The following is a 23,938-nucleotide window of genomic DNA, read 5'->3' on the forward strand; positions in this document are numbered from 1 at the left end:
AGGAGCTGGAAGACAGGTACATAGGAAGGCTTTGCAGGTAAACAAACCCATTCCCAGTTCACATTGAGTCTGAAGCACCCTTAACAGCTTCCACGTCACATGTTTACATATAAACTTGTATTACTAATCTTATTCGCCCAACTCCAGACATAGAAATAGAATCATAGAATATCAGGGTTGGAAGGGATCTCAGGAGGTCATCTAGTCCCACCCCCTGCTCTAAGCCAGACCCATCCCCAACTAAATCATCCCAACTGGGGCTTTGTCAAGCCTGACCTTGAAAATCTCTAAGGAAGGTGATTCCACCACCTCCCTAGGGAACCCATTCCAGTGCTTCACCACCCTCCTAGTGAAAAAGTTTTTCCTAATATCAGACCTAAACCTCCCCCACTGCATCTTGAGACCATTGCTCCTTGTTCTGTCATCTGCTACCGCTGAGAACAGTCTAGATCCATCCTCTTTGGAACCCCCCTTCAGGTAGTTGAAAGCAGCAATCAAATCCCCCCCTCATTCTTCTCTTCTGCAGACTAAACAATCCCAGTTCCCTGAGCCTCTCCTCATAAATCATGTGCTCCATCCCCTAATCATTTTTGTTGCCCTCCGTTGGACTCCTTCCAATTTTCCCACATCCTTCTTGTAGTGTGAGGCCCAAAACTGGACACAGTATCCAGATGAGGCCTCACTAATGTCAAATAGAGGGGAATGATCACGTCCCTCGATCTGCTGGCAATGCCCCTACTTCTACAGCCCAAAATGCCGTTAGCCTTCTTGGCAACAAGGGAACGTTGTTGACTCATATGCAGCTTCTCGTTCACTGTAACCCCTGGGTCCTTTTCTGCAGAACTGCTGCCTATCTACTCGGTCCCTAGTCTGTAGCAGTGCATGGGATTCTTCCATCCTAAGTGCAGGACTCTGCACTTGTCCTTCTTGAATTTCATTAGGTTTCTTTCAGCCCAATCCTCTAATTTGTTTGGATCCCTCTGTATCCTATCCCTACCCTCCAGCGGGGGAACAGAAATAACACATGCAAACAGATAGGATGAACACACTTAGTAGATCATAAGCTTTGTAATGGTATCTTACAAGAGACCATTTGTATAAAGCATATTCCAGTTACATTTACATCGCATTCCAGTTACATCGTTGCCCGTCCATCCAGGGTCGCCCTAACCAGGGTGCGTTTGGCCCGAGTGCTTTCTCAACAGGAGGCTGGGTGGTTAAATCCCCCAGGACCACCAGGGCTCATCACCCAACCATGAGCCAGGCCTGCCCCATTCCGCAAAATCACACACAGCACAGCAGCCCGAGACAGAGTACTTGGCCCCTGTGTGTGGGGACACTGCGTCTGGCCCTGGCCCTGGCACTGGAATAAGGGCGCTTACTGCCCCCTGGTGTCTGTCCCCCTCCTCTCTCTGCAGCGGGGTCCCCCAGCCCCTTTTCTCTCCCCCTTTCTCCCCACCCTGTATTTCTATAGTACAAACCCCCAGAGCTTCCTTCTTCCCTGACCCCCAAATCTCCCCACCCCAGGGGGCGGCTGTGATACCAGAGCCTCCAAATGTCCCCTCGTGGTGGGTTCAGCCGACGAAGGTGAGTGACAAGTTCAAGCAGCGTCACGAGAACCTGGATGAACGAACTTTGGGGGGAAAGTTGGTGAGACAGAAAGACGGGATTAGTCCAACCCGACCAGCCACCGGACAGACCCCACGAGCTGGGCTGGCGCCCACCTGGGACATAGGAGAAGTCGGGGAGCAGAAATCCATGACCCCAAATTGGGTTGTCGGAAACGAGGCCTCATTGGTGGACAAAATATTGCAGGGACGAGCTGTGCCACTCACCACCCTTTGGAGCCTTAAAGAAAAAGACTCGCTTCACCACTGTGGCTGTCCCCCCCGTCTCCTGACCCCCCCGGGCCCTCCGGACCCTGCTTCGCAGAGACGTCCTGAGCAGAGCAGCCGGAGAGAGGGACCCCGATGCCATCACCCCTCCCCCTCCAGGAGGAAATGGGGTCGGACTTTAACAGCAACCGTGGTGACACCGGCTCCAGCCCAGCTCCACCGGCTCCTCTGCCCCGCCCCCAGGACAGTCGCTAGCGTCTCGGGGGCCAGCGGGGAGACACCCCAACCCGGGGGATTTTCCAGCTAGAGACTCCCTCCAGCGAACGGGGCCGGGGCTGGAACAAACCCCTCGTTTCACACGGCACCTGCCACGGCTCCCCTGGTTCCTGCTTTGCTGGGTCTGTAACAGCCGGTCCCAGGGGCCAATGGGGGTTTGCTGTGGGGCTGAGCAGGCTACGGGCTCTGGACTCTGTCCCCGGCCTGGGCTTCACCCTGCTCAGTGTGGGGCAGGGACTGGGGCGTGTTCGCACCTTGGGCACTTTATTGCATCTCTGTGAACACAACAGGGCGGAGAGCGATTTAGCCGCCGGGGCTCCTGGGCCCTCCCATGGTGGGTGTTTGGGGGGAGCTGGGAGTTTGGGGGAAGTGCGTTGAAGGTGTTGGGAGGGGGGCTGAGGGGACAGAGGCCAGGATGGGGGACAGGAGTTTGAGGCAGACAGGCTCCACCCAGAAGGTCAAAGGAGGGGAGCATGATTGTTTGGGGGTGTGAAGGGGCCAGGGCTGATGGTGCCCCCCAGGAGGGAGCTGTGATTTCTACACCTAAGCAGGTTCCCCTCTCACTGCCCCCCTCCTGCTCCTGCCCCCTCAGTCCTGGGTCGCCCACTTTCTTTCCTGTCAGTCTCCTGCCCCTCACAGCCTCCTACAGCACTTTCTGCCCCACATTCCCTGCCCCATAATAGCCCCCCAATACCACCCCTTCCCCTCCAATCATTCCTAGATACTCCCGCCCCACCCACCTTTCCAGCATCCCAATACTCTTTCGTGACCCCTCTTATCTGCTCCCCACACTTTGTCATGTAGCCCCCCCACCTGCAGTGGGTCTGAGCTGGGAGTGGGGGGCAGGATTGTTTCCTGCCAAAACCCCTGCGGAGCTGGGTGGGGTGAGGGGTTGGGGGTGCCCCAAAGAGGCGAGCAGCTGGACAAGCAGCCTCCTGGCTTCCCATCATGAAAGCTGTTCGGCGAGTGCCGCTGAGGCAGATCCTGCGGGAGCCTGGTACAATCTTGGGGAGCAACACACCCCTCCGTCAGCCCTGCAGGGCACCCCACTGCACAGCACACAGGAGGGGCTACGAGGCCACTGCACCCAGCGCAGGAAGTCCCGGGTTTGCCCGGAGAGAAAAATGTTACAGCCATGTCCAGCCTGGCTCCCCAGAGCCCCTGCCAAGCGGTGCCCCCCTGGGCCCCTGCTCTGTCCCTCAGCTCCCTCTTTTCTCAGGTTCCCGGGCAAGCCCCCGACCTCCCGCCCCCCCTCAGTCCGTGGCTGTCCGGCTGGTCACACCCGGCTGGCTTCCTGCGGGGACTGGGCCATCCATGGTCCTTAGTTGGTCACAGGTAGAAAGAGTCCCGGAGATGGGCTTTGCCCTGGGGCCCCCAAACCCGAGACACCGTTCAGACATTTGTTGTGGCCTGGCCGGGAGTAAACAGCCTTTGTTCATAACCCAGATAACCATGCAACATAGAGGAGAAACTGAGGCAAACAGGGAATTTGTACAAAATATTTACAGAAGATTCCAATGGGTAGCCACATCAGTCTGTATCCACAAAAACAAGGAGGAGTCCGGTGGCACCTTAGAGACTGACAGATTTATTTGGGCATAAGCTTTTGTGGGTAAAAAACCCACTTCTTCAGCTGCATGGAGTGAAAATTACCGATGCAGGCATAAATATCCTGACACATGAAGAGAAGGGAGTTACCTCACAAGTGGAGAACCAGTGCTGACAAGGCCAATTCAGCCAAGGTGGATGTGGTCCACTCTCAGTAACTGGTGAGGAGGTGTCAGTACTGAGAGAGGGAAACTTGCTGTTGTAATGAGCCAGCCACTCCCAGTCCCAGCAAATTGCAGCAACTGCACCCGCACTGGTTCTCCACTTGTGAGGTAACTCCCTGCTTTTCGTATTTATGCCTGGAGCTGTAACTTTCACTCCATGCAGCTGAAGAAGTGGGTTTTTTACCCACAGAAGCTTATACCCAAATAAATTTGTTAGTCTTTAAGGTGCCACAGGACTCCTCGTTTTGACAGAAAATTCCCACTGTGTCACAGGGAAGCCCAGCCGGGGAGGAGGAAGGAGTCACTGGGGGTGTTGGTGTGTTCCCCAGCCTGCAGGTAGCAGCAGTCACTGGAGATTCAGAGCAGAAGGAGGGGGGATCCCTGCCCCGGGGGAGCTGCAGAACAGGGGGTCTTTCCCAGGGGGATGATCCCCCAGGCTGCCTGCACTCTGAGAAAGCACAGCAGAGTCGGGATCCAGGGGCTGCCAAATTGGCACCATCCCCAGCCACGAAAATCCATCTCCCACCCCCCCAGAAATGAGCCTGAGGATCAATGCAGTGACTCTCCCCCTCCGACGGATCAGGGAGGGGAGTGAAGCCTCCTGCTTCAGACACAAGCCCACTTTGAACAAGGCAGCGGGAGGCTTCCTTTGGGGCAGCTGGAACTATCCATGGCCATGGCAGTGCCCTGGAGCTCCCCGCGAAGCAGCCAGGAGCAGCCAGCATGGGAGGCGGGATACCAGGCTAGATGGGCCCATTGGTCTGAGGCGGTGTAGCCAGGCCTGGCTAGTGCGTCGGCACCATTGGGAAGGGGCTGGAAATGATGGCCAGGCTGGATCAGACAGTGCCCTCTACCAAGCCCCCCACCCTGCAGCCCAGCACTCCCTACTGAGCCCCCTACCCCTTCAGCCCAGGGCCCCTTGGCACAAAAAATCCCCCAAATCTAGCTTGCTCTGCCCCCACTTGATGCCCTGGAGCCCCTCTGGCACCCTCCCCATAGAATACACACACAGCTGTCCTGCCCCAGAGGTGGCCGCATCTCAGTACCGGGCTGTGAGGACTCAACGCACATGGGGCGGGGCCTGATTTACAGCTACTGCTGGGTAGGACGAAGGAGAGGGGCCCAGAGGTAGCTGGTGTCAGCAGAGCTTCCTGTTTCCCTCCCCACCAACTCTCTGGGGGACACCCTCCCCTCCCCCTCTAGTTCAGCGACGTCCTCTGTGGGCCCCCCATTCTCCCACCTCAGGCCTGGGGTTTTGTGTGTCTCTCATCCACTTCTCCATCAGACCTTCCCAGCCATTGATCTGCAGGGAATTGCCATCCACTCCTGGCTCCCAGCTCCCTGCTCTAACCACTAGGTGATTGGGCTAGAATGTCCTGAGGTCCCTCCCAACCCTAATCTTCTATGATTCTAGGATGGGTGGGGGGGCGTATTTGGAGTGTTGGTGGATTCACACACACACCAGTGACTCTCTGCCCTCCCACCCCCAGGAGTCTGGCACTGATGGACTCACCTACTCTGAGCTGGACGGCCGGCCGCTGCAGGCCAAGCGGGGGGCCTAGCCCCTGCCTCCGAGCCCACCCAGCCCAGCATGTACGCCGTGATCAATGTGAGCCAGGGTGCCCTGCAGTGGAAGCCCCCCGCAGCCATGGGGCGCCGACCCCCAGGGGCCGACAGACTCACCCGCCTGCAGTGATAGCCCCAGAGAACTCTGCTTCTAGGGAAGATTTAAGGGGGATCCCCAGACTGCCCTCCCCCTGCTTCAGCCCCGTCCCATCGAGCTGCTGTCCCCTTTCCCCCTGCACAGGATTATTTAAGCTCAATATCAATATGGACACAAGAACAAATGGATATAAACTGGACACTAGAAAGTTTAGACTTGAAATTAGACAAAGGTTTCTAACCATTAGAGGAGTGAAGTTCTAGAACAGCCTTCCAAGGGGAGCAGTGGGGGCAAAAGACATATCTGGCTTCAAGACTAAGCTTGATAAGTTTATAGAGGGGATGTTATGATGGGATAGCCTAATTTTGGCAATTAATTTGGCAATTGATCTGTGATTATCAGCAGGTAAGTATGCCCAGTGGTCTGTGATGGGATGTTAGATGGGTTGGGATCTGAGTTACTGCAGAGAATTCTTTCCTGGGTGCTGGCGGGTGAGTCTTGCCCACATGCTCAGGGTTTAGCTGGTCGCCATATTTGGGGTCAGGAAGGAGTTTTCCACCAGGGCAGATTGGCAGAGGCTCTGGAGGTTTTCACCTTCCCCCTGCAGCGTGGGGCACGGGTCACTTGCTGGAGGATTCTCTGCAGCTTGAGGTCTTCAAACCACGATTTGAGGCCTTCAGTAGCTCAGACATAGGTTAGGGGTTTATTACAGGAGTGGATGGGTGAGATTCTGTGGCCTGCATTGTGTGGGAGGTCAGATTAGATGATCATAATGGTCCCTTCTGACCTTAAAGTCTATGAGTCTATGAGACCAACATTTGGGGGGCTGTGGGGGGCTCAGCACCGAGAGGGAGGTGTCACAGAGTCCCTGGCGATGCTCTGGACCTGCTTCCTACGAAGCCAGGCAGGACTCTGGTGAAGTCTCCTCTCTATGAGCAGACTGTCTTCAGGGCAAGCAGCTCACACGGCTTCACCTCTTGGGTCTGACCTTTGGAGCATTCAGCATCCTCTGCCCCTCCATGCGCTTCGCACAGCGAGTCCGCCCCGGCATGGTCCCGGGGAAGCCACAGGGTCCTGCACCCCCACTCCGCAGTCAGACGAGACTCTCAGCCAGCCAGTAACACACAGGTTTATTCAATGGCAGGAACAGAGTCTAAAGCAGAGCTTGTAGGTACAGAGAACAGGACCCCTCATCCGGGTCCATTTTGGGGGACAGTGAGTCAGACACCCACATCTGCACTCACTCCTCGTCCCCAGCCAGCTCCAAACTGACTCACCCTCCAACCCCTCCTCCTCCGGGCCAGGAGGGCCCCTGATTCCTTTGTTCTCCACCACCTTTAGCTGTCACCTTGCAGGGCGGAGGGGCCCAGGCCACTAGTTGCCAGGAGACAGAGTGCCAGGCATTTAGGTGCACTGTCCCTTTGCTCTGCAGCAATCACACCCCCTTATCCCACCACCTAGAGACTTAAGAACTGCAGAGGGGAAACTGAGGCACCAACACAGTATTCAGAGGAGACATTAAGAACAGTCCCACTTCGTCACTGGAGGGGACACATTGAGGCAGCGTTTATGTGATTTTGCATCCTGTTAATCTCCAGATTTGTAATAAACACAGAACCACAAACCAGCCCCCCCCCCCGGGCTCCCCGGGCAGCCCCACCCCTCCTCCTGTTGCTGGCAGTGTGTGTCACATCCAGTGGAATCAGGTATCACTTGTGGGCAGTGGTCTCCTGCTCTAACTACTACAGCCCAGAACCAGATATATATACAGTCGCGCCGGGAAATCAGGTTATACCTGATATTCATGGGAAAAGAAACAGAAAGGAAGTTGCCGGCTCTGGTCACCACTTCTTTTTCCAGGATTGTTGTCTGCGCTTAACAGCAACTTAGGATCTAACTTGTATCCTCCCTCTGTCCGCTCCCCACTCACCGGGCAGAAACACCACTGGTTCCCCAGCCCCATGTTCATCTCGTCTCATGCACTGGCTAAGAATAACATCTGCAGACAACATACCTAAGAAGGGTTGACCAGCCTCTCCACCCTCATTAGCCCAGGCAGTGCTTGGCCAGCCCAAGTCAGTGAAGGAATCTCTGCCCCACTCCACGGGAGAGGATTGTGTTGTGGGGCACTGTCGAGGGAGATCCCTCCTCTGCTCGACTGTTGCTCGCGGAGGGCTGAACGGCCTGTTTGAAAAATCAGGGAGCCTGGGCACCTCTTGAAAGCCCCCCTGAATCCCCTTTCCAGTGTCTCTGGACTGGCACTCCCATAGGCGCTGGAATGTGTGATGCAGTAGGGCTGTCGTGCTTGGGGATGGGAGAGCGGGGACCTGCTTTAGGGTGATAGACGAACTGTACTGTTTATGTTTGTTGAATTACTGTGTTGGTGCCTTCAGTTGTAGCCATCTGCAGTTCTTACGATATCTAGAGGTGGATAAGCGGGTGTGATTCTGCAAGCAAAGGGCCGTGCACCTAAAGGCGTACGACCTTCTGCTTCCTGGCAGCTGATGGCCTGGACCCTCCTCTTGAGTTGCGCTGAAGTGCTTTGGGACCAAGGAGTCCCGGTATCTGCTGGCCAGGAAGGGCTAAGCTGAGAGAGGGTGGAGGGCGGTTGTTTAGTTCTGAGTCTGGCTGGGATGAGGAGTGGGGCAGATATGTGGGGGTCTGCTCATGCCTCCCTCCAGACATGAACCGCGGCCAGAGGGTCTGTTCGTTAATTACAAGCTCTGGTTTAGACCGTGTTTCCTCTCATCGATAAAACCTCTGGTTAGACTGGTGCGTGGATCATGCTGACGCGAAGTGGCGGTGCAGGACCCTGTGGTCCCCCAGGACCTCCGCTGGTGCCACGTGGGAAGTCACAACGGAGGGGCAGAGGATGCTGAATGCTCCAAGGAGAGACCCAGGAGGTGAAGATGTGTGAGCTTCTTGCCCTGAATAAGTCTGCTCCAAGGGAGAGGAAGCTCCACAAAGTCCTGCCTGGCTTTGTGGGGAGCAGTTCCAGAGCATCGCCCGGGGACTCCGTGACAGTGAGGGACAGGACCTGAGCCTGTAACCTGAGCCAAGTGGGGGGGGGGAGGGGGTCAGCACCTTTGCCCGGGAATACGGACAAAGGAAGGGGCCGGCTGGAGGGAGTTGGGTGAGTTCAGTTTCGGTTTTGGGCTGGGTGGTTGGAATTCAGGGAATCCCAAGCTGGGGTCTAAGCTTCCTGAACCCCCAGAAGGACCAGATTGAGGGGTCCTGGTTGTGCCTACAAGCTCTGCTGTAGCCTGTGTTCCTGTTGTCCAATAAACCTTCTGTTTTACTGGCTGGCTGAGAATCACTGAGTCCCAGGAAGAGGGGTGCAGAGCCTGATCCCCCCATACTCCGTGATAGAATGTGATGGTGGGGGTGGGAGCTGGGCAGCTGCAGGAGGGGATGTGGTTTGCTGTGCGCTGCAGGGAACTGGCTTTGCTCTGACCACGGTAGATTTGGCCTGGAGACTGCAGAGAAACCATCTGATGGGGAAGAAAGGGGCCGAGTGCATCACGGGCTTCCTGGGGCTGCAGCCCCCGGCGCAGTTCCTCATTCTGCTCGCACTCGGGCCTCAGGCTCTGTGGAGCTGGGCACCGGGGTGTTGGTGGCAGCACTGAAGGGCCCCCACTGCCCCTGTCATGGTGTCTGCTCTGACCGTCCTCCTCCTCGGTGAGTATTGGAGACAGCCAGGGCGTGTGCCCGTGGGTGGGGATCTGAGACCAGGGCGTGTGCCTATGGTGGGATCTGAGCCCAGGGTGTAAGATCCAGTTCCTCTGGGATCTGGTCCCTAACGGCCCATCTCCTTTCCAGGCTGCTGGCTTGCCGGGCGGAGCAGGGTGTCCGGAGGTGAGTATCTGTGGGGAATGGGGCAGCTGGGGGAATTCCCATGTTAAGGACGAGGGATGTGGGTGGGGGGTGAGGGGCACAGATCCACCACAGGGATGATCCTGTCGGACCTCTGCTCCCCTCCACACCCAGAGGTGAGGACTGAGACCTCGCCCCACTCATTACAGGGATGGGCACCACACAGGGTGAATTCACCTGCACTCAAAGCTCTGCCCCCCAGGAAATACAGAGTGAAGGCACCAGCCACCCCGCAGCGCTCCCGCACTGTGCCTGGGGAGCTGGCAGGAGTCTGGGGAACAAGTCAGGCAGATCAGGGCTGTAAGATGTGGACACGCAGAGGGACTGGAGCAAGGCCCCGTTGTGTCTCACGCTCGACTTGCTGCACACGCGCGTCACTGCTTTGCTCATGGGTCAGACTCAGCCCGGCCCGGCGGTCAGGACTTCCCCTGAACGGCTTTCGGAATATCCCGTCCCCAAAGGGGCCCTGCAGAGCGGAGCTAAATCCCCAGCAGCTGAAAGCCGTTTGGGGCAGAGCAGAGCTGGAGTTTGAGCCCCAGGGGTGGACAGGAAAATGTTAGAACAACCAGGAGATTTTGCAAATGTGTTTTTTGGAGCCTTTGCTCAAAGGACTCAGATTTGTCCCATGAACCCCACCCCTCCCCCATCCCACACTCCTGTGCACACAGCTCGTTGCCGGACAATTGGAGTCAATGTGGTTTTTTAGAATATTTTAAAGAACAATCCATGTTCAGCCCAACTCCAGCAGAGCTGCAGCTCGGCTACAATGTTAGAAAAACAGGAGGGTGACTCTGATCTCAGCCCCCCCAGGGTCAATCCGGAGTCACCCCTGACTGCTGCGGGGACAGGGCTGAATTGACCCTGGAGAACTGAAGGAATCTGAGACTGGAAATCTCCTTTCCCCCTCCTGTGTCTCACCCCGGCTGTGAGCCGCGGGGCCGGGCTGCACCCCAGGGAAGGGCGGAGGGCAAATCGCTGGAGTGACAGAGGGCAGAGGATTGAATCAGACGGACGTGGTTTGTGTCACCCCCACTTACTGCCTGTTTGTTTGTGACTCCAGAGGGGTCCTACCCCAAACCCTCCATCTCCGTCAGCCCCGGTGGGGTGATCCCCTTGGGGGGAAATGTCACCATCCGGTGTTGCCATCAGCGCCTGGGCCTGAGGTTCCTCCTCTACAAGGATGGAGATGGGAACTATACGAATTTCACAGACCCTGCCGGCTCTGAGGCTGAATTTCCCATCACCAGAGCCAGACGGGACCACGGGGGCAGCTACACCTGTCGTTATAGCAAGAGAACAGACCCACCTGACTACTCGGAGCCCAGTGACCCTGTGCAGATCATTGTAGCAGGTGAGGGGCCCAGCCCGGCACCTCGGCTCCCAGCCCCACACCCAGCCAGGCCGCAGGGGGTCTCCGTGAGCCCTGGCACCCAATGGATGGGACATCCAGCCAGTCTGGGGGTGGGGGGATCTCGGCCCCCTGGAGCTGGGCATGTGGAGACGGAGGAGATCTCAGGTGGTTCCCTTGGTGCCCTGGATCCCAGGGGTGACGTTGACCCTGTCTGTCCCGTCGCTGACGCTCCACGCTGGGGATGGGGCGCAGTGTCTCTGCCGGGGTCTGTCTCTCGCCCTGTCTCCCTCCCACTGCAGAGCTCAGCTCCCCCAAACCCTCCATCAGGCTCGCTTAGCCCCAGCGGGGGGGTCGTTCTGGGGGGAGCTGTGACCGTCCGGTGTCAGGGTCAGCGCTGGGGTCTGGAGTTTGCTCTGTACAAGGCGGGGGCCAGGAACGCAGCAGCGCGGTGCAGGGACTCGGCTGGGTCAAATTTCCCATCCCCAAAGTGAGCCGGGAAGAGGGAGGCAGCTACCACCTGCTATTATCCCCCCAGCTCGGATCCCGACACCTGGTCAGAGCCCAGCAACACCGTGCAGCTGGTGGTAGCAGGTGAGGGGTCCAGCTCGGTGTCTCCACTCCCAGCCCCACACCCAGATGGACACTCAGGGGCTCGGCACTGATGGGACACTCAGAGCCAGACTCTGCCCTGATCCCTAGGCCCAGCAGAGAGGACACCCGGCAGGGGAGGGGGGAAGGAGTCACTGGGGGGTCCTAGCCAGGGGGGAGCAGCCTTCTACCCTGCACATGGTCTGAGGCTGCCCTGGTCACCGCGGTGTCAGGCGCCTGCCAGTCGAGCATTAAGCTATGTGGCCCCGTCTGTCCCAGGCAGGTAGTTCTCTCTCGTCCTCTCCCCGGGGGAGGTCTGTGCCCACTGCAGAGCGTCTGGTCTGGGGCGGTTTGGGGGGTCAATGGCCGTGCTTCCCCGGGTCGATAATGGAGCAGGTCGGTCGGGGGAGTGCACCTGGCCTTGGAGCTGGAGATGGGGAGGTTTGGGGGGGGCCCTTGGCTGCCAGGGAAGCTCATTCTCAGCCTGGCCCCGGCACCAGAGGAAGTTCTGTCCCAGCCCAGATGAGCGTGACTCTGATTGTGGCCGGGCCGGAGGCAGGGAGCCACCACCCTGGTGTCACCCCAGAGCTGTGGGCTGTTGTCGGGTGTCTGCCCTGCAGCTGGGGGCTGGCAGGCGGCACCCGGGTTAGCTCTGATGGAGCTGAAAACAGCAATGGAGCTGTGGGCGGGCAGGACTAGCCACTTGCGTGTGCAACCAGTGTCCTGGGCGGCTTGTCCTCGAGCAGCCAGCCCGGGCGGCTGCAGCTAGCATGGCCGTGCCCACACGCCCCCAGGGCAGGCCAGATGCAGGGAATGAGGCAGAGGCCACACACAGGGCATATGAGGATCCAAAGAACTAGGAAGCCATGTGGCTGGGAGCCCAGTTTGCAGGACAGGGATTCTGGTGGGGGAAACTCTGGGATCTGGGAGAGAATCTCTGTCCAGGGTCCTCCGGATGTGCCCAGGGCTGGGGTGGGCTGGGGAGGCCGGGGCTGGGTGAGTGCCCATGTCTGGCTCTCACAGCCTGTCTCCTGTGCTCAGATTCCAGTTTATCCAGACCCAACATCTCCCTCAGCCCCAATGAGGTCATTGACCCAGGGGCAAACGTCACCATCCGGTGTCAGGGGCAGTGCCAGGACGTGAGGTTCTTCCTGCACAAGGCTGGAGACCTGAACCCGCAGCGACACATGGACCCTGCTGGGGCCAGGGCCGAGTTCCGCATCCCCAGCGTGGACCGGCAGCACGGAGGGAGCTACAGCTGCAGCTACCGGCCCCGATCAGAGCCCTTCGTCTCCTCGCAGCCCAGTGACACTGTGGAGCTGGTGGTAGCAGGTGAGGGGGCCAGCTCGGTGTCTCCACTCCCAGCCCCACACCCAAATGGACACTCTGGGGCTTGGCACTGATGGGACACTCAGAGCCAGGCTCTGCCCTGAGCCCAGAAGTGGGGACATCCGGCCGGGGAGAAGCCACTGGAGATTCGGGGCTGATGGAGGGGGAATCCCTGCCCCAGGGGGAGCTGCAGAGCAGGGGGACTTTTGCCGGGAATGCTCCCTGGGCTGCCCCTGCTCTGGGGACACACAGAGGAGTCGGGGTCCAGGGGCTACCCAGCTGGCGCTGGCCCCAGCTACAAAAATCTCCCTCCCCACTTCCAGAATGACCCTTATGATCGATGCTGAGTTGTGGGGCGGGGGCGGGACGACCGCTGAGTCGCTTTTTCAGTCCCCCCAGCCCTGATAGACGCTGATTCTATTCCTGCAGAAAGAAACTTGATGACTTGGCCCATCATCGCTGGGGTGAGCGCAGCAGCCGCCGTCCTCCTCCTCCTCGTGGCCTTTGTCGGCTTCAGAAAAACCCGAGCCAGTGAGTGCCCCGCCCAGCGAGGGAAGGGTTAAACCTGCAGCTAAGCGGGGCGGGATGAAGTCACGGTTGGGATGGGGGACTGTGCAGATAAAGCCCAGGAGCAGGGGGCTGTTACGTGGGTAATCCCAGTACACACAGCTGTGCCACCCCAGAGGTGGCTGCATCTCAGCACTGGGCGGAGGGTGTCCCTGTATAATGAGCCACTGGTACCCTGCCTCTCTGGTACCTGGGGAGACAGAGGAGCTGACTGGCCTGGATCAGGTTCGTTATAATGAGTCACTAATGAGGGAGGATTGGGGACAGGAAAAGCCCCCTGAGTTAATCTGTGCCTCCTCCTGACCTATGGTGTTGCGCTGCCCCCTACTGGTCTGGCCCACCCCAGCAGGGATCCAGGCTCAGCACCAGCAGCAGAGGGGACCCCCCCAGACACCCGCATCCCTGCCGCCCTGTGGGAGTGAGTGGCCGGCGCTGGTACCGGGGGATCCCGATCGGCTCATGGGGGATTCTGGTTTGTGTCCCTTTGCAGGAAGAGGAGCCGCACAGAGACCGAGCAGGTAGGAACCAAGCTCCTCCCCCCTCCAGCTCGACCTGCCTGGGTCACAGGGTCCTGGGTTCTGTCCCCACTCAGGGATGTGGGGTGTGACCAGAAGTGGTTAAAGCAGGGAGGTGGGCGGGGGGGTGACCAGAAGTTCTGGATTCTATATCTGCCTTTGGGAGCAGAGTGGGGTCTAGTGGTTAGAGCGGGATGGGGGTGGGGTCTGGTGGCTGAGGCAAGGGGGGGTTAGGGAACTGGGTTTCGTGTGAGGCAGGATGGGGGGCTTGCTGGGTGTGATGGGGGGGATATGAAATTTACAAGCGGATTTTCTCTTTTAGCAGCAGCCTTATGGAGGCATTAAATGCGCCAGCTCAGCAAGACTCCACCTGTGAGTAACACACCCAAGGGGGTAACAGGGTGGGGCAGGACCCCTGAGGGAGGGGAGGGGCATGTGGGGGCTTCACCCATATGGGGAGGGGCCTGATTTAGAGCTGCTGCTGGGAGGGGCTAAGGAGAGGGCCCCAGAGGTAGCTGGTGTCAGCTGAGAGTGTTGGACTCCCAGGAGCTCCCAGGGGCCACCCTCCCTTTCCGCTCTAGGTCCCCATCCACTCCTGGCTCCCAACCCCCTGCTCTAACCACTAGACCCCATTCCCCTCCCAAGCCAGGGCGAGAACACAGGTGTTCTGACTCCCAGGCCCCCGCCTCTGCTGTAACCTCCAGACAGCTCTGTGCCTCAGTTTCCCTCTCTGTAACATGGAGCTAATGACCCTGGCCCATGCTGTGGGGCGGGGGAGGGGTGGCTCTGATGGGCTCTGACCCCCTGGCTGGACAGCGGGGTCGGAGCTGGGTGTGTGGTTCTGGTCTGGGCCGGCCGGAGGTGCAGCTCAGCGGGTGTCTCTGTTCCACAGACGCCTCCATCAACAAAGGAAAACAGCCACAGACCCCGGTAAGTGTCCCCTGTTCCCCCATGGGGCCTGACCCCCAAACCTGACCCACATGGGCCCCAGCAGCCCCTCACACCTCCCCTCACACACACACCCAGCCTTTCCTGGCACACTCAGTATTTTGGGGTGGGGGTCGGGTTGCTTGGAGGGGCTTATGGGATCGCAGCTGGGATTGCAGGGTGTGTGTGTGTGTGTGGGTGTGTGTGGGTGTGTGTGTATCCCTGTTGCCCCCAGCTTGTCGGGCCCTGCGGGGCAGGCAGCGGTGTTTGGTGTATGTGCGCACCCCCCCACACACACACCCATACCCACACGCCTCCACACACCCACACACACCCCCAGACACACACATCCCCACTCCCTTCACCCCCTTCCCACACCCCAGTGACTCTCTCCCCTCCCAGCCCCAGGAGCCCGAGCCCAGTGACAACGGACTCACCTACGCCGAGTTGAACCACCAGCCACTGCAGGTTAAGCGCGGGGGGCCGGCCTCTGCCCCCGAGCCTGCCCAGCCCAGTGTGTACGCCGTGATCAACGTGAGCCGGGGGACCCCACAGTGAGAGCCCCCCGCAGCCATGGGGTGCCGGCCCCCAGGGGGCAACAGATTCACCCCCCTGCAGCACCAGCCCTAGAAAACTCTGCTTCCAGGGAAAATTTAGGGGAGACGCTGCCCTCCCTCCATGCCAGCCCCATCCCATCAAGCTGCTGTCCCCCTGCCCTGCCCAGACCCACATATAGGGGCTGGTGTGGGGGGCTCAGCACCGGGAAGGGGAGGGGATGTGTCAAGACAGCTGTTTATATTATTTTGCTTCCTGTTAATCTCCAGATTTGTAATAAATACGGAACCACAAATGCCAGAAATGTGTGCAATCCCTGGGGAAAATGGGGTGGGGGGCGGGGGCTGGTTATGCAGAGACCCCTCACCCAGCACTGGGATGCAGCCACCTCTGGGGTGAAGCACTGCTTATACAGGGACCCCTTGCCCGGTGCTGGGATGCAGCCATCTCTGGAGTGGGGCACTGATTATACAGGGATCCCTAACCCGGTGCTGGGATGCAGCCACCTCTGGGGAGCGGCATCAGTTGTCCAGGTCACCGGGGTTCACAGCCTGACTCTGGGTGAAGCTGCAGAAGGTCTGGTGCCTGTGACCAATTGGTGCCGGCTGATTACATCCCCTCCATGGGGTCGTCCCTTCCCCGCAGTGCTGGGGGTCCATCACTGTGAGTTGGGGTGCGGGGGTAAGGGGAAATGATCCCTGGGCGGTGCCCTTACAAGAGATCGGGAGGGGGGCATCACCCTGTGACCCTGATGTTCCCCTCCTTGGGACCCCAGGCCGGACAGTGTGGGCACAGGAAGAGCCCCATAGCTAATCCCCCTCTTGAGACTTCTCCGCAAGGGCCCCAGACCCTGATTCTGGGGTGACATGGGAATCACCACTTGTGGGGAGCAGTGGGGGGGCTAGGACACAGAGCAGGGCAGTTCTGAATCCCCCCTGCAGGGGGTGAGGAGGCTGTTTTCCATTGAACAAGGCTTTGTTGTTGTTCAACGGCGTGCGGAGTCCCCTCAGCTCCACCATCGTGGCCCCTGCAGGAGATGCTCCCCCCTGGCCGAAGATCCTGGCCTCTTCATGAGATGCCCCCCTCCACCCCGAGATCTTGGCCCCTGCAGACTCCGGACCCCTCAGATCGGCCTGGAGAGACACAACTGACCCACGTCCACCTGCCCCTGGGCCATCAGACGTTGGCCGTTTCCCCATTGCCTCAGTTTCCCTTAACTCCTGCGTGAAGAGCCCCCCTGAGTCTTCTAGTCCCTGGGGCCAGATAGGAGCTGGTGCCCCCTTCCCCCACCCCCTTGAGCCAGCCAGTCCCTGCCATGTGGCCGTCGCCACAGGCTGTTGTGAAACCCAGACTGTGGGTGCTGGGAGGCCTCAGGAAAAGATTTTCCTGTTGAGACACCGAGTTGGGCACTTCCTCCCCAGAGCCAGTCGCACCATCCATCGCTCCACAGGTGCCGCTTCCTCCTCTGGGTCCCCAGCACCATGAGCCCCGCTCCTGCCCTGCTCCTCGCCCTGGGTGAGTGTATCCCTGTGCCCCCCTCAGGGGTCTGCTCCCCTCCCCAAGGGGGTGGGACGGGGCAGTTCAGCCTCCCTGAGTCCTTGGTGGGTCCCCATTGTGAGGGGGGAGCCAGGGAGAGCCCCCTAACCCACACACAGCCTGCCCCACACACACACCCTGCCCCCACAACCTGCTCCGGTCGTCCCCCACGCTCTGCCCCCACTACCAGCCCCCTGCAGCCCCCCAACACACACCCTGCCGCCCACAAACAGCCCCTCTCCTCCCCCACAGCTCCCCAACACACCCCTTGCACCCACAACCCACCCCTGTCCTCCCACACACAGCCCCACAACACATACCCTGCCCCTACCACCAGCCCATGCCCTCCTCCACACAGCCCCTTGCTTATACACCCCACAGCTCCCCCCATGCCCACCATCTCCCCGTCACTCCCACACACAGCCCTCTGCCTAGCCCCACAACCCCCACTCCCCTAACCCGCACTCGGGAGCTCTTCCTACACGGGTTAGGCCAGGACTGGGCTGAGGGGTGTGTGTGTGTGGTGGGACTGTACATGGGGCTGGATTTGGCCTGGACCCCAAAATCAAGGTCCCTGGAAGCAGCTTGTATTAGCTGCTCCCATGGGATGGTGCCTGGGTAGGAGAGACATGGGGGGGCCTGCTGGAACGTCCCCTCCCCCAGCACTTTGGGGAAGTTGGCAGCATGCGACTGACAGTGGCTACCCATTGCACAAGCAGTGTCCCGCCCCCGCTTTCCCCCACACGCACACTCCCGCCAGCCTATTCTGTGCCTCCGGGTTGGAGTCTGCCTCCGAGCGCCGCCTCCCCCCAAGTCGGGCAACTCTTCCCACGGTGACCTCCAGCCCACACCCAAAGCTCTGTGGATTCTGGGCTAGGCACAGCAACCCCCAGTCAACAGCCGGACTCCTGAATCCTCAGCGAGTAGGGTGCAAATTCCCCAGCGAGGGCCCTGGCTCGTGCATGGACCCCGGCGTCCGGGGCCAGATTTCCAGATTGTGCATCCCCCTCAGGCTGTAGGTGCACGGTGGAGCCAGGGTTAAAACTCTTGATTTCCCCAGGGAAATAGCTGCCAGCAACAGCATTTGGTGCATCATCATTAGGGTTCAGGATTAACATCCATGATCGCACCCCATATCTGATGCAGGCTGGCTGCAAACTCTGGCCAGCAACGGCTGCGAAGTCCCCACAGGCTGGCACATGACTCTGACCGCAATGATGTAGCACGGGGGTGGGCAGGATGTGGTCTCACATTCCCCCTTCCTCTCCTGCCCGCACTGAACACCCACTTCTCATTGCAGGCGTCATCTGGACCCGCCTCCCATTGGCTGCTGCTCATGAGTCGCCTGTCCAAGGTGGGGTCTGGGAGATATGATTGGGGGTGGGACCCCTGTCTCAGAAGAAGGGGACAGCAGGGAAGCAGGATGGAGGGGTAAATTCGAGGATAGGGGACAGTAGGCCCCAGGGTAGAGACTCGCTGGCTCAGGGGGGCTGGGAATGGGGCATGGGGCCTTTCCCCTCTAGGGGGCGCCGGCTTCCATCTGGCCCCAGGGCAGGGAGTGGCTGGCTCAGGGGGGCTGGGAATGGGGCACGGAGTCTTTCCCCTCTAGGGGGCGCCGGGACCCATCTGGCCCCAAGGCAGAGTCTGGCTGGCTCAGGGGGTGGGGAATGGGGTACGGGGCCTTTCCCCCCATAGGGGATGCTGTGCCTCACAGCCTGTGTCCATCCCTCCGCAGACTCCCCCTACCCCAAGCCCTCCATCTCCCTCAGCCCCAGCGGGGAGATCGCGCCGGGGACGGACGTCACCATCTCCTGCCAGGGGCCGCGGCAGGGCGTGCGGTTCAAGCTGTACCGGGCCAGGGTCGTGCGATGGCACACGGAGCCAGCCGGCTCGACGGCCGAATTCCGCATCCCCAATGCCCGGCGGGAGGACGGGGGCAGCTACACCTGCAGCTACGAGAGCCTGAGAGAGCCGCCCGTCAGCTCCCCCCACAGCGACCCCGTGCAGCTGGTGGTAGAAGGTGAGGGGGTGTCTGCTATAGCCTAGTACCAGAACCTAGGAGTCCTGGCTGCCAGCGCCCCCCCACCCCCGTTGCTCTAACCACTAGACCCCACTCCCTTCCCAGAGCTGGGGAGAGAACCCGGGAGTCCTGGCTCCCAGTCCCCCTGCTCTAACTGCTAGACCCCAGTCCTGTTCCAAATCCAGGGAGAGAACCCAGGTGTCCTGGCTCCCAGCCCTGCCCCCCTCAACCACTAGACCCCACTCCTCTCCCAGAGCCAGGAAGAGAATCCAGGAGTCCTGGCTGCCAGCCCCCTCCCCCGCTCTAACCACTAGACCCCACTCCCCTCCCAGAGCTGGGGGAAGAACCCAGGAGTCCTGGCGCCCAGCCCCCTCCTGCTCTAACCCATTGGACCCCAATTCCCATATTACCTTGTGGTGTAATATTTTCAAATCAAATGTGCACTTGTCTGTAACGGGAAGGATTTAGTAGAATTATTTATTCTATTTCAAAGTTTTGGCAAAGCCTTGGGGAAACTGTATTTCAAAACCATTCATCTCATTTCCGAACGTTGTTAAACTGACTTTAATCTAGGAGAATCCTGTTTTATTTCAAAAACATATGAAACCTGTAACGTAAAATGCACTGCACGCTAATATATATACGTTTATTATTCTATTTTATTTCCATATTTTATTCCAAATTACATTTAACTGAATGGACGTGGGATGTAGATATTCAGGCCTGCCCGTAGAGGCCTGGACTTTAAGAACTTAGATGTATTTTTATCACTTAGCTCGTTACAAGCATATAAAACAAAGAATCAAAATCACAGTCCGCCTGCGTCTGGGCCTTCTCTCACGGTGACAGTCTGAGGCCTGGTTCTTAGGCTAAAGCCTTTGGCTAAGCAGCAGGGGCAGCCATACGCTGGGAAGTGAATGTCACATCCTCACATCCCAAATCCGTCACACTGAAATAAGGTGGCGTTGGCCTGTTAGGAAGAGGATCTTGTCCTGATGGTGCCCATCCCCACCAGATAAAGAAACAGATTTTAAGATGGTTAAAGAAAACTTAGTTTGACAGAATCCCGTCTAGCAAGAAATCACGTCTCAGTGGTTGTGGTTGTGCAGCCCTCGTTTCTGTGTTTTAGCTTTATGGCCCCCACTTTGCTATTGTTAATCTGCCTGGTTCTCTAATTGTTTCTGTCTCTGTATAATTAATTTTGCCAGGTATAAGTTAATGAGGATAGTGGGATATAACTGGTTAGAGCAGGGGTCCCCAACGCGGCGCCCATGAGGGCATCTAAATGCGCCCACGCCCTGGCTGGCAGTGGAGCATCCGCCAAAATGCCACCGAATTTCTGTGGCATTTCGACGGCGACGCCTTTCTATGACGCCGCTTGTCGCCAAAAAGTGACGTCATTGAGAGGCGGCGACGCTGAAATGCTGCAGAAATTCGGCGGATGCTCCACCGCAGCCACGGTCCTTCATCTGGCGCCCGCCAGACAAAAAAGTTGGGAACCACTGGATTAGAGAATCATGTTACAATGTGTTAGGATTGGTTAGGTAAATTTCAGTAAAATGAGTGGTTATCGAGAAATCACAATATAAAATGGGCTCAAACAGGAAAGAGAAGGGAAATTGGAATCATGCTTGCTAAGGGGGGGAACGGGGATAGGGAACGGGAACGGGGACACAGACAAGGCTCTGCGGCTTCAGAGCCAGGAAGGGGGACGCTGGAGAACGGACTCTATGACCGTATTGAATTTGTATTTATTTTATTATTATTCAGTTACATTTCAAGATACTATTCCAGCCTTCGCGTTAATGTACCTGTCCATCGTTCAGTTGTGGATCGAATCTCAGCGGGAGCAGTGCTCCCAGTTCTGGGACCTCTCGTGAGCGAGTCCAGGGGAGAGGAATGAAGCCGAGCGGGTTAGAAACTATGAGCTGCGAGGAAAGATTGAAAAAATTGACCATGTTTAGTCTGGAGACAAAGACGGAGAGGGGACCTGATAAGTCGTCTGATCTGGTGCAAAGGACGGTGATCTATTGTTCTCCCTGTCCATCAAGGGGCAGGGAAGAAGAAATTAACGTCGTTTACAGCTAGAGATCTATTCGGGGAAACTTTCTAACTCTGGGGGAAGTTCAGCTCTGGAATGGCTCCCAAGAGAGGTGGTGGAGTCCCCGTTGGGGGGGACTTTTAAGGCCAGGTTGGACAGACGCCTGACAGGGTGCGTCGAGGCTCACCGCAGGGGGCTGGACGTGATGACCGCTGCCCGCCCGACGTTTCGCTCTGACGATTGTGGGTCGGATGTGCTGGGACGAGGCCACAGGATCGCCGCAAACGTGGGGTCTGACGCCAATTCTCTCTCTTTCCCCGAACCCAGCTCACTACTCCAAGCCCTCCATCTCCCTCAGCCCCAGCGGGGAGATCGCACCAGGGACGGACGTCACCATCTCCTGCCAGGGGCCACGGCAGGGCGTGCGGTTCAAGCTATACCGGGCCGGGGTTGCGCGGTGGCACATGGAGCCGGCCGGCTCGACGGCCGAATTCCGCATCCCCAACGCCCGGCGGGAGGATGGGGGCAGCTACACCTGCAGCTACGAGAGCCTGAGGGAGCCACCCGTCATCTCCCCCCACAGCGACCCCGTGCAGCTAGTGGTAGCAGGTGAGGGGCCTGGCTCGGGGTCCTCGCTCCCAGCCAGACCCTCCAGGGCTCTGCACCAATGGGATGCTCAGAGCCAGGCTCTGCCCTGAGCACTGGGCCCAGCAGGGTCACTGGGGTGTTCCCAGCTGCTGGAGATTTGGGGCAGAGGGTGGGGGGATTCCTACCCCCAGGAGAGCTGCAGAGCAGGGGGACACCCCAGCTCTGGGGATGCACAGAGCAATCGGGGTTCAGGGGCTGCCAAGCTGGCACCGTCGCAGCCACTAAAATCCCCCCCTCCTCGGACCCTCCCCACTGAGAATGACAGTGATGGGGCGGGGAGGGGGGTCGCTGAGTCGTTGTTTCTCCCCCTTATGCTCCTCATCTCCGACAGACGCTGGTTCTGGTCCTGCAGGGCGAACCAACCCGACCCAGCCTGGAGCAGCACCGGCTCCCACCCGCCCGGGCAGCCCACGACCAGGTACAGGGGTCTCTGGCTGGCCGATCGAATTGGCTCTCTATAGATTTGCTGGGGGAGGGGGAAAACTTTACTGCGGGGTGGGACTGGCCCAACTCTCCCATAGGGAGTTGGGGGGACACTGCCCCCCCAGCATGGTGCATTCACCTCCTGTCCCTCTCCTCCCTCTAGGGCCCCCCCCGAGGCAGGATTACCCCCCGTTTGCCATCCTCCGTTTGTCCCTGGCCGCCGGGGTCCTGCTGGCTCTGGTGGTCATCCTGGCCGAAGCCGCATACAGCTGGAGGAGGTGAGGACACGAGACAAGGTGACCTTGCATATGGGAGGCTCCCCTCACCACCCTGCCGTGTCCCCAGGGGCACGGACGACCCCACTGATCCCCCAGACGGTGCCTTGAAGACCTTTGACCAGAGGGGGTCGCCCTTGAGCTCAGGAAGGGGCCATCTCCCCAGGGGAGGCTGGTTTTGGGGTCAAACCAGGATCCGGCCCTTGGGGGATCAGGCCTGACCGGTGCGTGGCTCCCACCCAAGGGAACTAGGGGCCAGACCTGGGCGGGCTCCAGAGACCCAGCGCCAGGCCCCGGAGAGCAAGAGATGGGGATCGAACCCAGATGTCTTGCGGGGAACCCCCAGGCCATTGAGCCAGGCCTCCCTCGCACCCCTAGCCGGAGGGGAAGAGCTGGAATGTGTGGTGGGGGGTCTGATGGGTGACCTGGGGGAGTCGAGGGAGCGGGGTGGGAGGCAGGCAGGACCCTGGAGGGATGGGATGATGGGAGAGGTGGCTAAAGACCCCTAATTGCTGAGGAGACGTCTCTGCTTCATCCCCAGGACCCCCCACCTGCTGACCCCCCAACGGCCCGGTGGGGAGCAGGGCTGGCAGCCTGAGGGGCAGATGGAGGCCCCAGCATGGGAACTGCAGCCCCCCCCAATTCCTGCCCGGTCACTGGGGACAGAGACAGCAGGACACACACACGTGTGGGGACAGGGGGCGGTTATCAGACCTGCGGCCCCATCCATATCGGTATCCCCGCCCCACTCCCCACCCCTGCCCCAGCCCCCACAGATGAGATCCATGCATCATCCAGCCTGCTCTCCCCACCTCATCCCCGCCCCCACCCCGCCCCCTCAAATCTGATCTATGGCCCATCCAGCGCTGGTATCCTCGCCCCCACTCCACCTCACTCCCACCCCTTAAATCAGTCCATGGCCCCTCCACCTGGTATCCCCACCCAGTCTCACCCACCCCCCCCAGAAACAGATCCATGGGGCCATCCAGCCAGGTATCCCCACCCCACTCCCCTCCTTTTTCCAGATAGCACCTAGACCAAGTCCATTTGGTTATCCCCACCCCAGCCCCACCCCTGCCCCCCCAGATCAGTCCATGGGCCCATCCAGCCTGTATCCCCACCCCACTCTCCATCCCATCCCCCCCCGCTCCAGATAGCACACTAGACCAGCCCAACTTGTATCCCCTTGTGACGAACTGGGACTTTCTTAATGTTTCTCTGATACTGTGTGTGCCTCAGTGTCCCCAGGCAGTTCTTAAGTATCTAGGTGGTGGATAAGGGTTGATTGCTGCAGAGAACAGGGACAGTGCACCTAAATGCCAGACACTCTGTCTCCTAGCAATGATGGCCTGGGCCCTCCTCTGCAAAGGTGCCAATGAAGTTGGAGACAAAGGATCAGGTGACCTCCTGCCCAGGAAAGAGCTGAGCAGAAGAGGCTGGAGGGGTGTTAGTTGGAGCTTGCTGGGACGAGGAGTGAAGTGCAGACCTGGGCTGGTCCTGCTCCCCCCAGAATGGACCCGCCGAGGGGTCTGGTTCACTTTTACTACAACTCTGTTTTAGACCCTGTTCCTGTCATCTAATATAAACCTCTGTTTTTCTGCTGAGAGTCACGTCTGACTGCAAATGGGGTGCAGACCCTGTGGCTTCCCCAGACCCTGGGCCTGGGTGCTCGCTGTGGGAGCGCCACGGAGGGGCAGAGGTGCTGAATGCCCAAGGAGAGACCCAGGAGGTGAAGACGTGTGAG

General features: G+C 59.1%; 1 protein-coding gene across 1 annotated transcript in view; it reads left to right on the forward strand.

The window, feature by feature from the left end:
- LOC116834907 (immunoglobulin superfamily member 1-like) overlaps nucleotides 1–23,042 on the forward strand; it is a 123,353-nt gene extending 100,311 nt beyond the window's left edge. The window contains exons 11-16 of the mRNA XM_075070525.1: nucleotides 1,528–1,587; nucleotides 10,420–10,770; nucleotides 12,400–12,690; nucleotides 21,849–21,914; nucleotides 22,083–22,197; nucleotides 22,736–23,042. Coding sequence (XP_074926626.1) covers nucleotides 1,528–1,587; nucleotides 10,420–10,770; nucleotides 12,400–12,690; nucleotides 21,849–21,914; nucleotides 22,083–22,197; nucleotides 22,736–23,042 — 1,190 coding nt within the window. The remainder of the gene's footprint in view (nucleotides 1–1,527; nucleotides 1,588–10,419; nucleotides 10,771–12,399; nucleotides 12,691–21,848; nucleotides 21,915–22,082; nucleotides 22,198–22,735) is intronic.
- Nucleotides 23,043–23,938: the final 896 nt, after the last annotated feature.

The sequence above is a fragment of the Chelonoidis abingdonii genome, chromosome 11, assembly GCF_003597395.2.
Source record: "Chelonoidis abingdonii isolate Lonesome George chromosome 11, CheloAbing_2.0, whole genome shotgun sequence".
In the NCBI taxonomy this organism is placed as follows: domain Eukaryota; kingdom Metazoa; phylum Chordata; order Testudines; family Testudinidae; genus Chelonoidis; species Chelonoidis abingdonii.